This window comes from Salmo salar, chromosome ssa17 (genome assembly GCF_905237065.1).
Source record: "Salmo salar chromosome ssa17, Ssal_v3.1, whole genome shotgun sequence".
Taxonomy (NCBI): Eukaryota; Metazoa; Chordata; class Actinopteri; order Salmoniformes; family Salmonidae; genus Salmo; species Salmo salar.
The window spans coordinates 81,162,684-81,174,873 of NC_059458.1; the positions used below are offsets into that span (position 1 = coordinate 81,162,684).

General features: G+C 41.2%; 1 protein-coding gene across 1 annotated transcript; it reads left to right on the plus strand.

Moving 5' to 3' along the window:
• The first annotated feature begins 521 nt into the window (after positions 1 to 521).
• On the plus strand, positions 522 to 11,882 carry LOC106596611 (tetraspanin-8). The gene is made up of 8 exons (XM_045700215.1): positions 522 to 927; positions 5,555 to 5,617; positions 5,801 to 5,920; positions 8,323 to 8,397; positions 8,896 to 8,991; positions 9,837 to 9,959; positions 10,419 to 10,502; positions 10,902 to 11,882. Exons 1-8 carry the CDS (start codon positions 871 to 873, stop codon positions 10,968 to 10,970), a joined length of 687 nt encoding a protein of 228 aa, XP_045556171.1. The 5' UTR covers positions 522 to 870; the 3' UTR covers positions 10,971 to 11,882.
• The last annotated feature ends 308 nt before the right edge of the window (positions 11,883 to 12,190 follow it).

The window sequence follows — 12,190 nt, forward strand, 5'->3', positions numbered from 1 at the left end:
GTCACGTGTCAAATTAATTCCACGGAGGGCTGACTGTCTGTGGGTTTTCACGCCTCCCTTGTACTTGATTGATGAATTAAGGTCACTAATTAGTAAAGAACTATCCTCACCTGGTTGTCTAGGTTTTAATTGAAAGGAAAAAACAAAAATCACAAGACAGGAGGACCTCCATGGAATGAGTTGGACACCCCTGGCCTAGGTACTAGAGGTTGATTTGGAATTCATCCCTTTGCCAAATCAAGCCCTTACACCAGGACTTTCCAATCAATCTAATGAAGGAAAATAGCCTATTGTTGTTCAGAAGGCAGGTGATGAGGAGTATACAGAAAGCATATTCAGGGCATGATCCAAACTATTTGCCCAGGATATAGCTGGTGTTGTTTTAGTTTGCATAGTCTATGTTTTGGAGGTCAGTCTGCCACTGTTTCACCCTGTGCTCTGAGTAAATTGTGCCTCTCAAGCGAGAGTCAGAACTGCTCAAACTTGAACTAGTCTAACTTTATTTAACTACAAACAGAGGAGGGTGTTTGCTCTGGTATTTCACTATATAGAAGACTGAGAGTCAGGCTTTCAGAGGAGGGTTTTTGCTGTGGGGTCTTTATGTAGGAGACTGTTGGTGCCTGGACTGGACTGAGTAGTCAGTAACCACACCCACAGCTTTTAAATACGGGCTAGAGAGAGGGGACTGGTAGGAGACTGTTGGTGCCTGGACTGGACTGAGTAGTCAGTAACCACACCCACAGCTTTTAAATACGGGCTTGTGAAAGCACCCTCACACACACACGGGCAACACCAGGAACAGAGGAATAGGGATTAACTTAACATTGGTCTGTCACATCACATCTTGCCTGGCTGTTGGAAGGTTAGAAGATGGCTGTGAATAAGTGTATCAAGTACTTGCTCTTCCTCTTCAATCTACTGTTCTGGGTGAGTCCTATGAACCTACATGTTTTACTTTAACTATAGTGTCCTTGATTTGATGTAGGTTTGTAATCGTGTGTGTGTGTGTGTGTGTGTGTGTGTGTGGCTAGTGATGTTTGTTAGTTTAGTGATAAACTAGTAGCCTAGTACACATTGTAATCCATTTTAAAAATCGGTTTACATGTCTGCTATGGAAATGAGATGATATTCAAATTTCTATGGAAACAATGTGTGAACATCACATGACTAACTTTCATGAATCCTTGATGACAAAATAACTCTGACCACTCCCTCCTTTGTATGGTTTCTGCTCCATAGAGCCATACTGGCTTTTTCCATCTTTCTAAAGACATGATCAAATCAATGATAATCCCATCTCGTCACTCTCTCAGCCCGACCAGAGGAAGGTTACAGCCAGGTCATAGCAGGCTAATGTATAGATGCACTTCTCAGATCTAAACCCTTCAAAGAATAATAACATGAATGACTTTCTCATTGGTCTCTGTCCTGAGTTTTTACAAGTAGTTTTTTTGGAAGACACGACATGGTGATTTTAATCTGTGTAGGAAAAAAAGCTTATAACCATTCACAACTCCCTATCTCTGTATGTTTTACAACTTCTTAAACTAGTCTCCCAACCATAGCCTTGACAGGAAACATAGGACAAACAATAGTCTTCTACTGTTGATATGGAAAATACCACTAAGTGTAGTGCTTCCTGTTTATCTGTCCTTAGCCTGTTGCCAGGACTTGTCCTGAGTTGTTGCGACTGTTTACCGAACCTTAAACAAACCAGAAACCATAGTTCTAATTCTGTCTCATCTCTGAAACAGCCTGTCTTAAATGTCAGGAATTGTAAAACTGAGTTTAAATGTATTTGGCTAAGATGTATGTAAACTTCCAACTTCAATTGTATTTGCCTGAGGACAGGTTTCAGTACATTCCCATACTAATCTGTGTTTGGCCCTGGTCTCATTAACTTATGAAACTGGTGGTAGGGGAGGACTGGGCTAGACTACTACCTCTGACACTTAGTTGTTGGATAGAAGACATTGGTGCAAGTGTCACTTAATCACTTAGTCAGTGTTCTACAATGTGCATGTACTGCCCTAACTGGTTCTCACTCTCGGTTGACTGGGGTGGAGGACTAATTCTACCTCCCATTGACTCTGGAAGGTGTTGTCTTTGCGATGATAGCTTAACAAGCCGTCTCAGTTCCCACAGTTAGAGCAGGGTCGTATTCATTAGTGCACTCCATAGCTAAACATTTTGCAACATGGAAAATGAATGTTTCTCAATGGACAAGCCTCTAGCCCTCCCTGATTCGGTCAGATTTCTTCAGTTTGGTGTGTAATAAATGCAATCCAGATATATGGCTAAATGTCACCAGGCACAGTGATGTTTAGTGTGGTGTTGGAACTAAAACTTCTATATGACTGATGTAGGAAATGTTGCCAGAATTGAATTATGTGAATTGCAGAAGCGTATTCTAAAATGGAACACTTGTGCCATTCTAGAATGGGAAGACTTGTTGCTGAGTGTTCCTAGCATAGCACTCATTAGTCATGTATCTAGAGATAACTGTACTCTATGGTTTAGACTTGTGATATTTTAAGGCAGCCAATGTTGCCTCACTGCAATAACTGAACGCTTGGCATAGTACGTTTTGTGGTGTTCGTTTACAAAGGGTATTCAGTCTAAGGTGTCACCTGCCCTTTGTGGACAGGTGCAATTACTATTAGGTGTCCCAAATGGAACCCTAGGATTCCCTATAGTGCACTACTACTGACCAGAGGGGTATACTACAAATCACGATCTACGAGTTAGCCAGCTAACTTTGAGAAACAACCAGAAATAACAAATTTTTTTCTGGTTCATTTAACATTAAGAAAGCTAAACCTAGATGTGTGGATGAGGCAATTATCTCTAATCAGATTCCATTTGGGAAGACATTCAGGCCAGTTAGCTGGCTAACTCCTTGATCGTGATTTGAAGCGTACTACTCTGGGCCAATGGGTAATCTGATACCATTTGGGATGATGTCAGGGCCGCAGAGAATGTAACTCTTAATTGCATTTCCCCAAGTTGTCTTACCACTCCATGTATTTGACCAGATGACTACCGAGGCTATAGTGTAATATATTCACCAGAGATGACTGTACCCAGGCTATAGTGTAATATACCAACCAGAGATGACTGTACCCAGGCTATAGTGTAATATATTAACCAGAGATGACTGTACCCAGGCTATAGTGTAATATACTAACCAGAGATGACTGTACCCAGGCTATAGTGTAATATATTAACCAGAGATGACTGTACCCAGGCTATAGTGTAATATACTAACCAGAGATGACTGTACCCAGGCTATAGTGTAATATACTAACCAGAGATGACTGTACCCAGGCTATAGTGTAATATACTAACCAGAGATGACTGTACCCAGGCTATAGTGTAATATATTAACCAGAGATGACTGTACCCAGGCTATAGTGTAATATACTAACCAGAGATGACTGTACCCAGGCTATAGTGTAATATACTAACCAGAGATGACTGTACCCAGGCTATAGTGTAATATACTAAGCAGAGATGACTGTACCCAGGCTATAGTGTAATATACTAAGCAGAGATGACTGTACCCAGGCTATAGTGTAATATACTAAGCAGAGATGACTGTACCCAGGCTATAGTGTAATATACTAAGCAGAGATGACTGTACCCAGGCTATAGTGTAATATACTAAGCAGAGATGACTGTACCCAGGCTATAGTGTAATATACTAAGCAGAGATGACTGTACCCAGGCTATAGTGTAATATACTAACCAGAGATGACTGTACCCAGGCTATAGTGTAATATATTAACCAGAGATGACTGTACCCAGGCTATAGTGTAATATATTAACCAGAGATGACTGTACCCAGGCTATAGTGTAATATATTAACCAGAGATGACTGTACCCAGGCTATAGTGTAATATACTAACCAGAGATGACTGTACCCAGGCTATAGTGTAATATATTCACCAGAGATGACTGTACCCAGGCTATAGTGTAATATATTAACCAGAGATGACTGTACCCAGGCTATAGTGTAATATACTAACCAGAGATGACTGTACCCAGGCTATAGTGTAATATACTAACCAGAGATGACTGTACCCAGGCTATAGTGTAATATACTAACCAGAGATGACTGTACCCAGGCTATAGTGTAATATACTAACCAGAGATGACTGTACCCAGGCTATAGTGTAATATACTAACCAGAGATGACTGTACCCAGGCTATAGTGTAATATACTAACCAGAGATGACTGTACCCAGGCTATAGTGTAATATACTAACCAGAGATGACTGTACCCAGGCTATAGTGTAATATACTAACCAGAGATGACTGTACCCAGGCTATAGTGTAATATACTAACCAGAGATGACTGTACCCAGGCTATAGTGTAATATACTAACCAGAGATGACTGTACCCAGGCTATAGTGTAATATACTAACCAGAGATGACTGTACCCAGGCTATAGTGTAATATACTAACCAGAGATGACTGTACCCAGGCTATAGTGTAATATACTAACCAGAGATGACTGTACCCAGGCTATAGTGTAATATACTAACCAGAGATGACTGTACCCAGGCTATAGTGTAATATACTAACCAGAGATGACTGTACCCAGGCTATAGTGATGTTTTGACAGTGTGTAGAAGCTCATTTTAAAGTGTCCATGGCTTAAGAACAAAAGTTGGCATTGTTTGCTGAAATGACACTTTACAATAGCGCTCTTGTCGAAGACTATACCCCAGTGTTTATTTTGGAAACGGCCCTCATTGTGTTTAGCTTAAGTGCTGTGAGGTTTTTTCTTGCCATTCCAGGCCACATGGGGGGCTGTGTGAATATGGGGACTCATATTTGAAGTTAATCTCAATCAGAATCTTTTTATTTTTTTTAAATCTTGAAGGGAATCTTTACACTTTTTGAAAGCCAAAATAATACAAAATTCATAGTCCAGTCATCGCAGAACGTCTTCAACATAAATGTTGGTATACGTTGTAATCTTTCTAAATGAGCGTTCATTCATATGGCCCTGACATTTAACCTGATGTCCACAGGCACATAATGTGTTAGTATGGAATGCTTTCAAACAAATCATTCATCAATGGCTTCAAGTTACTGGCAAAAAAAAGTGTTTACTCAACACAACTCCAATCAAATATTCAATGTATGTAACCTGTCACTATCAGTTCTGACCATGGGAGAATCTCTATTTAATTTCCTGGATTCCTCACATCCTCTCCCCTCTGGATTTAAGAGGAGAGGATCTGAAAATCAAGTTAATGCAATTGAGATTCTCCCATGTGGTCTAGAGTTCACTGTTAACCCAGTAAAGATGTCTTCATGTGGGGGCTGGATGATGCTGTATCTCCTCCATTGTGGTGGTTCAACTGTAGTTCCTCAGTTGCCACCAGATGTAGCTAGTATTGTGATTGTTTGAAATTAATCCACATTCATGTTGAGTTGATATGCAACAAGACCTGCTCATTTAATCCCAGTGACATTGAAACGCACAACTTTCTTAAGTTGATTCTAGATAAAACATTCATTTCATCTCATTTTGTTTTCCAGATCAGTGGCTGCATCATTCTTGGTGTCTCCATCTACCTAAAAGTGAGCAAGAATGGAAACGCGGTAAGGAAATGTCCAGTGTGACACTAAATTAATGCCAACACCATCAAAAGCCGTCTTTACACAGTAAAAATAGCAAATGTATACCCACCACCTTGAAAAAAAATGGATCCAGTCATATAAACCTATTTAGCACATATCTACATGTAAAATGACTGAGTAACTGTCTGTGACCCTCTCTCTCAGATATTGGATCAGGCAGTGCCGTTTGTAGACCTGCTGATAGCTGTTGGTGTCATCATCATGGTACTGGGCTTCCTGGGCTGCTGTGGAGCCATTAAGGAAAACCGATGCATGCTCATTCTGGTGAGGGGGAAACACACTCCCTTACAACGGCCAACGCTCACATTTACATTTAAAATGCTGCATTATTGTACACTGCATAGGATAATGCTGTCCCAATAGCCAACCACTGAAGCGGTTCTAGGTTCTAACCAAACCAGTCTCTTCATGTGCAGTCGGAAACTATTCAGGCCTATTGACTTTTTCCACATTTCATGCTAGTCTTCAAAAATAGATTAACTTTTTTCTCCATCAATCTACACACAATACCCAATAATGACAAAGCAAAAACAGGATGACATGTTTTTGCAAATGTAATATAAAAAAAAATCACTGTTACATAAGTCTTCAGACCCTTTACTCAGTACTTTGAGGCTCTTTTGGCAGCGATTACAAACTTGAGTCTTCTTGGGTATGACGCTACAAGCTTGGCACATCTGTATTTGGGGAGTTTCTCCCATTCTTCTCCGCAGATCCTCTCAAGCTCTGTCACTTTGGATGGGGAGCGTTGCTGCACAGCTATTTTCAGGTCTCTCCAGAGATGTTTGCTCGGGTTCAAGTCCGGGCTCTGGCTCGGCCACTCAAGGACATTCAGAGACTTATCCGGAAGCCACTCCTGCTTTGGCTGTGTGCTTATGGTCGTTGTCCTGTTGGAAGGTGAACCTTTGCCCCAGTCTGAGGTCCGGAGCGCTCTGGAGCAGGTTTTCATCAAGTATCTCTCTGTACTTTGCTCCGTTCATCTTTCCCTCAATCTGGACTAGTCTCCTTGTCCCTGCCACTGAAAAACGTCCCCCACATCATGATGCTGCCCCCACCATGCTTCACCATAGGGATGGTGCCAGATTTCCTCAAGATGTGACTCTTGGCATTCAGGCCAAAGAGTTTAATCTTGGTTTCATCACACAATAATTTTTCTCATGGTCTGAGTCCTTTCGGTGCCTTCTAGCAAACTCCAAGCGGGCTGTCATGTGCTTTTTACTGAGGACTGGCTTCCGTCTGGCCACTCTACCATAAAGGCCTGATTGGTGGAGTGCTGCAAAGATTGTTGTCATTCTGGAAGGTTCTCCCATCTCCAGAGGAGCTCTGTCAGTGACCATCGGGTTCTTGGTCACCTCACTGACCAAGGCCCCTCCCCAATTGCTCAGTTTGGCCGGGAGGCCAACTCTAGGTTGAGTCTTGGTGGTTCCAAACGTCTTCCATTTAAGAATGATGGACGCCACTGTTCAACGCCACGTTTTTTGGGCTATCCTTCCCCAGATCTGTGCCTTGACACAATCCTGGATCGGTGCTCTACGGACAATTCCTTCAACCTCGTGGCTTGGTTTTTGCTCCGACATGCACAGTCAACCATTGGACCTTGCATAGACAGGTGTGTGACTTTCCAAATCATGTCCAATCAATTTACCACAGGTGGACTCCAATTAAGTTGTAGAAACAAATCAAGGTAAACAAGATGCTCAATCTCGTCTCATAACAGTCTGAATACTTTTGTAAATAAGATTATAGTTTTTTAAATAAATTAGCACAAAATTCTAAACCGGTTTTCGCTTTGTCATTGTGGGGTGTTGTATGTAGATGTAAGAATGTGGAATATGTAAAGGCACTGTACCTACACACAATCATTTATTTAACCTTTTTATACATGTCAGAGATGGCATCTCTTTTGCAAGAGTGACAAGTATGAGACGGTTTCCCAGTTCACTCATTGGAAAAGACTTGTATGGCCAGTTTTTCACAACTTTTAATCTGGATCAGAATGATCCAGAGTCTGTAAATGATCTGATCCCGGATAGCAAAAACAGACAATCTGGCTGTTTTTGAGACATCTTTTTCCCCCTCCAGAAAATAATTGGATAGATGCCAAAATATCAAAATCACAGAATCCAGATTTTCAGTGGTTTGAACTGGCCCACACCATGCCAATGTAATGGACAGCTTGGGGTACTACTTCACTATTACAGGGACACAGATGAGTAAACTATATTAATTAAAATAAGTCAAATTTAAAATGGAGCCTGCAAATCCCTTATACTGTGCCTTCAGAAAGTATTCATGGGGGGTGGATACTTTGGTAAATGTGATTTCTCTACTTCATTTTCAATAAATGTCTAGAACATATTTTTGCCATTATGCAGTATTGTGCATAAATGGGGGGGGGAAATATGTTCACTCCATCTTGAATTCAGACACACAAATTGGGTAAATATGTTTTCGGTATCAAAAATAGCCTCTTCACTTGAATCCTGATTTTTAAAAGGTGATATTGGATTACCAAATCTGTATCTGAAGGATCAGAGTATCATTTCAGTTTGGAAAACCCCAAATCAGATTAAAATGTTAGATATGTTAAATCCAGATAACTGTCCCCTGGGCTCGATGGGACTTCATGGACAAATATCATGTGAGCGGTTATTGTTTTGTTTCAGTTCTTCATCGGGCTGCTCCTCATCTTCATCCTCCTGTTGATCGCCGGAATCCTGGGAGCTGTCGGAGAGAAGAAGGTAAGAAGGAAACCCTCACTGGTTGAATCAACGTTGTTTCCACATTTCAATGACATACGTTGAACCAACGTGGAATAGAAATTGCATTCTGTGCCCAGAGGGATGTCTCACACACCCACTGTTAGTGAGGGGAAGGTAAGGAGGATGTCATCACCCATGATGACACTTGGTGCGATCAGATTTTTACATTTTATTCATTTAGGAGATACTTTAATACAGAGCGACTTACAGGTGCAATTAGGGTGCCTTGCTCAAAGGAACAGCGACAGATTTGTCCCTTGGTCGGCTCGGATTCTAACCTTCGACCTCTCGGTTACTGGCCCAACGCTCTTAACCGCTACTGTACCTGTTGGGACAATTGAATTCCTACCATTTTAAGCCCCTCGTATACCGTCAGTAGCTTGACACTTCTTGAATGTGGTAATAAAACATGCTTTCCACACCTGTTTCATGTGTGACTCCCCCTACTGTTCAATGACTGTAAATTGCCTCTTCCAGTCTCAGGTGTGGGTGAAGGAGAGTCTGGCGAAGCTGCTACCACTGAGGGACCAGAAGCCTGAAGTTCAAACGGACATTCAGAAACTGGAAGTTGAGGTACCGTAGAGAATTATGTATAAAGAAAATCTGTCCAATTATGGTGTCTGTGAACACACAGGCAATGCCGTTGAGGTACTCGCTGTTTTGATGTAGTACACTTCATCACAAGTTAAATGAGTTCTTTGATCTCTCCTGATGACCAACAGGGCCATCAGGAGAGATCAGCCAATGAAGTTGAAATCCCCCATAATTCAAAACTCCTCAATGCCACTACCATGATAACACAGGCTTTTGGACTCAAGTTTTCTATCCATTTCTATCCATGTAACAAGGCAAGTCAGTTAAGAATAAATTCTTATTTACAATGGCAGCATAGGAACAGTGGGGTCACTGCCTTGTTCAGGTGCAGAACGACAGATTTTTTTATTTTTTATCTTGTCAGCTCGGGAATTTGATCTAGCAACCTTTCAGTTGCTGGCCCAATGCTCTAACCACTAGACTACCTGCCGCCTCCGAAAAGTGGTGGTTTCACAGGTCCCAAGATGAATCACCTGGACATAGGATGCGCCACAAATTGTACCAATTCCCTGTAGTGAACTACTTTTGAGCAGGACCCATAGGGCTTTGGGGTGCAATTTGGGATGTAGAAATTGATGGTCCTGTCATGAATGTATGAATAATTATTGGTTTAATTAGTCGGGTCCAGATTAATTGTTCTAATCGGCAACGAATGTTATTTGATAATTTTGTCGACTAACTGAATAACATTAATAAAATGTTAGATGGGCTGCAACCTAAACAGATTGTAGTAAAATGTTTTGCAATGGGAAAATGACAGTGTGCCTTTATTGAACACAACCCCTGTGTTGGTGAGAGGGAGGGTTAACTCCTTTGTTTTTCAGGCAAAGTGCTGTGGACTGATCAACGGACCCTCTGACTGGGGCTCCGCTGTCCCCAGCTCCTGTAACTGTGTTGACACCACTCAGGTGTGCCAAAGTGCAGGAGGACGCCAAGTGTACACAACGGTAAGCAGAGAAACACTAATAAAATACTATTTAGAAAACTCTTTCAAGGAAGGTGGATTTACTTGATATGAAGGAAACATCAATAAATGCACACTACATTACCGCTTCACTACACTACCATTCCACTACACTACCATTCCACTACACTACCATACATTACCATTCCACTACACTACCATACATTACCATTCCACTACACTACCATACATTACCATTACACTACACTACCATACATTACCATTACACTACACTACCATACATTACCATTACACTACACTACCATACATTACCATTCCACTACAGTCCTATAAACAGAACCTGTACAGGGAACTGATCTACAGCACATGAAACCATAGAGGGTTCCAGGATGATACAACCATGAACCTCCAAGTAGCGTCTTCATACAATTAACTTGACCTGGTGTTCACTAGTGTTGACTGTTTGCTTTGTCCTCCACAGCCTTGTGTCACATTTGTGACTTCCTTCATTGAGAAGCACGCGATTATCGCACTGGGGATTGCATTTGGTATTGCAGTCTTGATGGTAAGAATCCAAAAGTCCAATCTCTATAACAAAGACTCTATTAATACATTATATTATGCACTGTACTGGTCATAGAAATGGAATACATTTTTATTGTTCTAGTCACTGTTCAGTACTGGTCTGTTTCATCTTCACTAACTCTTACTTTATGGCTGTTGTCATTGGCATTAAGATGGATATGTGCAATTCACTGTTCAATACTTAGTGAATGTATCCTGGTCCCAGATCTGTTGGCACCTTCTTGGCGACGCCGATGGCTGTTTGTCATTGCCAATTAACAACCTGTTGGCAAGACTGTACAAATGGATCTGAACCAGGCTAGACACCACAAACTGATGTGGGCCTGGGCTATAGCCTGGTAGTGAATGGGTTGTGACGTACCTTTTTTTTGTGTTTCAGCTCTTTGGAATGGCCTTCGCCATGACCCTGTACTGCCAGATTGGGAAGAGGGACGCCAACACTACCTAATGCAGCAACACGTGATACACTTGATCTAGGGTTGTGGTCAAGTTGAATTGGAAGTCATCAATTCAGGAAGTCAACTGAAATTCCAATACAATAATTGAAAAAAACGGGATCTATTTTTAATGATTTCTCAAACTGAAAAGCAGAAGTTATTTATTCCAAGTTTTTACATTAGCAATGTTAAATACAATTCACTTCCTCAATTGACTGACTTCAATTCAAATTGACCCCAATCATGACTTGATCAAAAGCTGGCTTTGACATATCCCATACAGCATGCATTCAACATGTACTTTATACTGAAGGTCAGGGTTCAAATCCAGTCAATTCAGGAAGTACACTGAAATTCCAATTCTCTTCAATGAGGAACATGTGGAATGGAATTAGGTCTGCTTTGTGAATTGACTGGACTGGAAATGGAATGGACCCCCAACCTGCTGAACATCACTATGGACCGCATTGCATCATGCGTTTCTCGATCATATACCTGCATCAAACGATGCTCTTATTTGGGTTTCAGATCTTTTTAAATTACGGCAGTTTCTTCACTTGTGAAGTTGATTGATCCATATCTCATTGAAAATGAATTTGTGTATTTTTTTAAGGAGCTCTGTTTCATTGTCTACTGCTCTACGTCTCTCTCTGAAGTAGAGGGCTTTGCTGTCCATACACTGAACTTGGTATTATTCATGCTAAAATGTTTAACATTTATCCCGTTATATTGCTATCTTCTCGTAGATATTAAAGTCTGATGGTAATATTGATCACGCTGTATATACATTTACCTGTTATATATTTGAGTTGTATAATGACTGCAGTACATGTCAGAATGTCTTCTGTTCAAGGCCTGTGACCAAAGTCTTTATGGCTGTTCCCCTTTTTGAGTCACATCAGAAATAAAGATGTAGTAATTCACTTGGTTGCCTCATTTGCTTCCCTGCCTCCAGCCCGCCTCTTCAGAGAACAACTTTGACTCATTACTTAAACACTTTTTTCCAGCTCAGACTCATTAAGAAATCCGGTCCCATATTCATAAAGCCTCAGAGTAGGAGGGCTGATCTAGGTTCAGTTTTGTAATAGATCAGATTACATGGACGGTGGTGGGAGATCTGATCCTAGGTCAGATTACATGGACGGTGGTGGGAGATTTGATCCTAGGTCAGATTACATGGACGGTGGTGGGAGATTTGATCCTAGGTCAGATTACATGGACGGTGGTGGGA

Coding starts and splice junctions, on each gene's coding strand:
- LOC106596611 (XM_045700215.1), top strand. CDS start 871: ATGGCTGTGAATAAGTGTATCAAGTACTTGCTCTTCCTCTTCAATCTA. Junction 5,921..8,322: donor ACCGATGCATGCTCATTCTG/GTGAGGGGGAAA, acceptor GTTTTGTTTCAG/TTCTTCATCGGGCTGCTCCT. Junction 9,960..10,418: donor GACGCCAAGTGTACACAACG/GTAAGCAGAGAA, acceptor TGTCCTCCACAG/CCTTGTGTCACATTTGTGAC.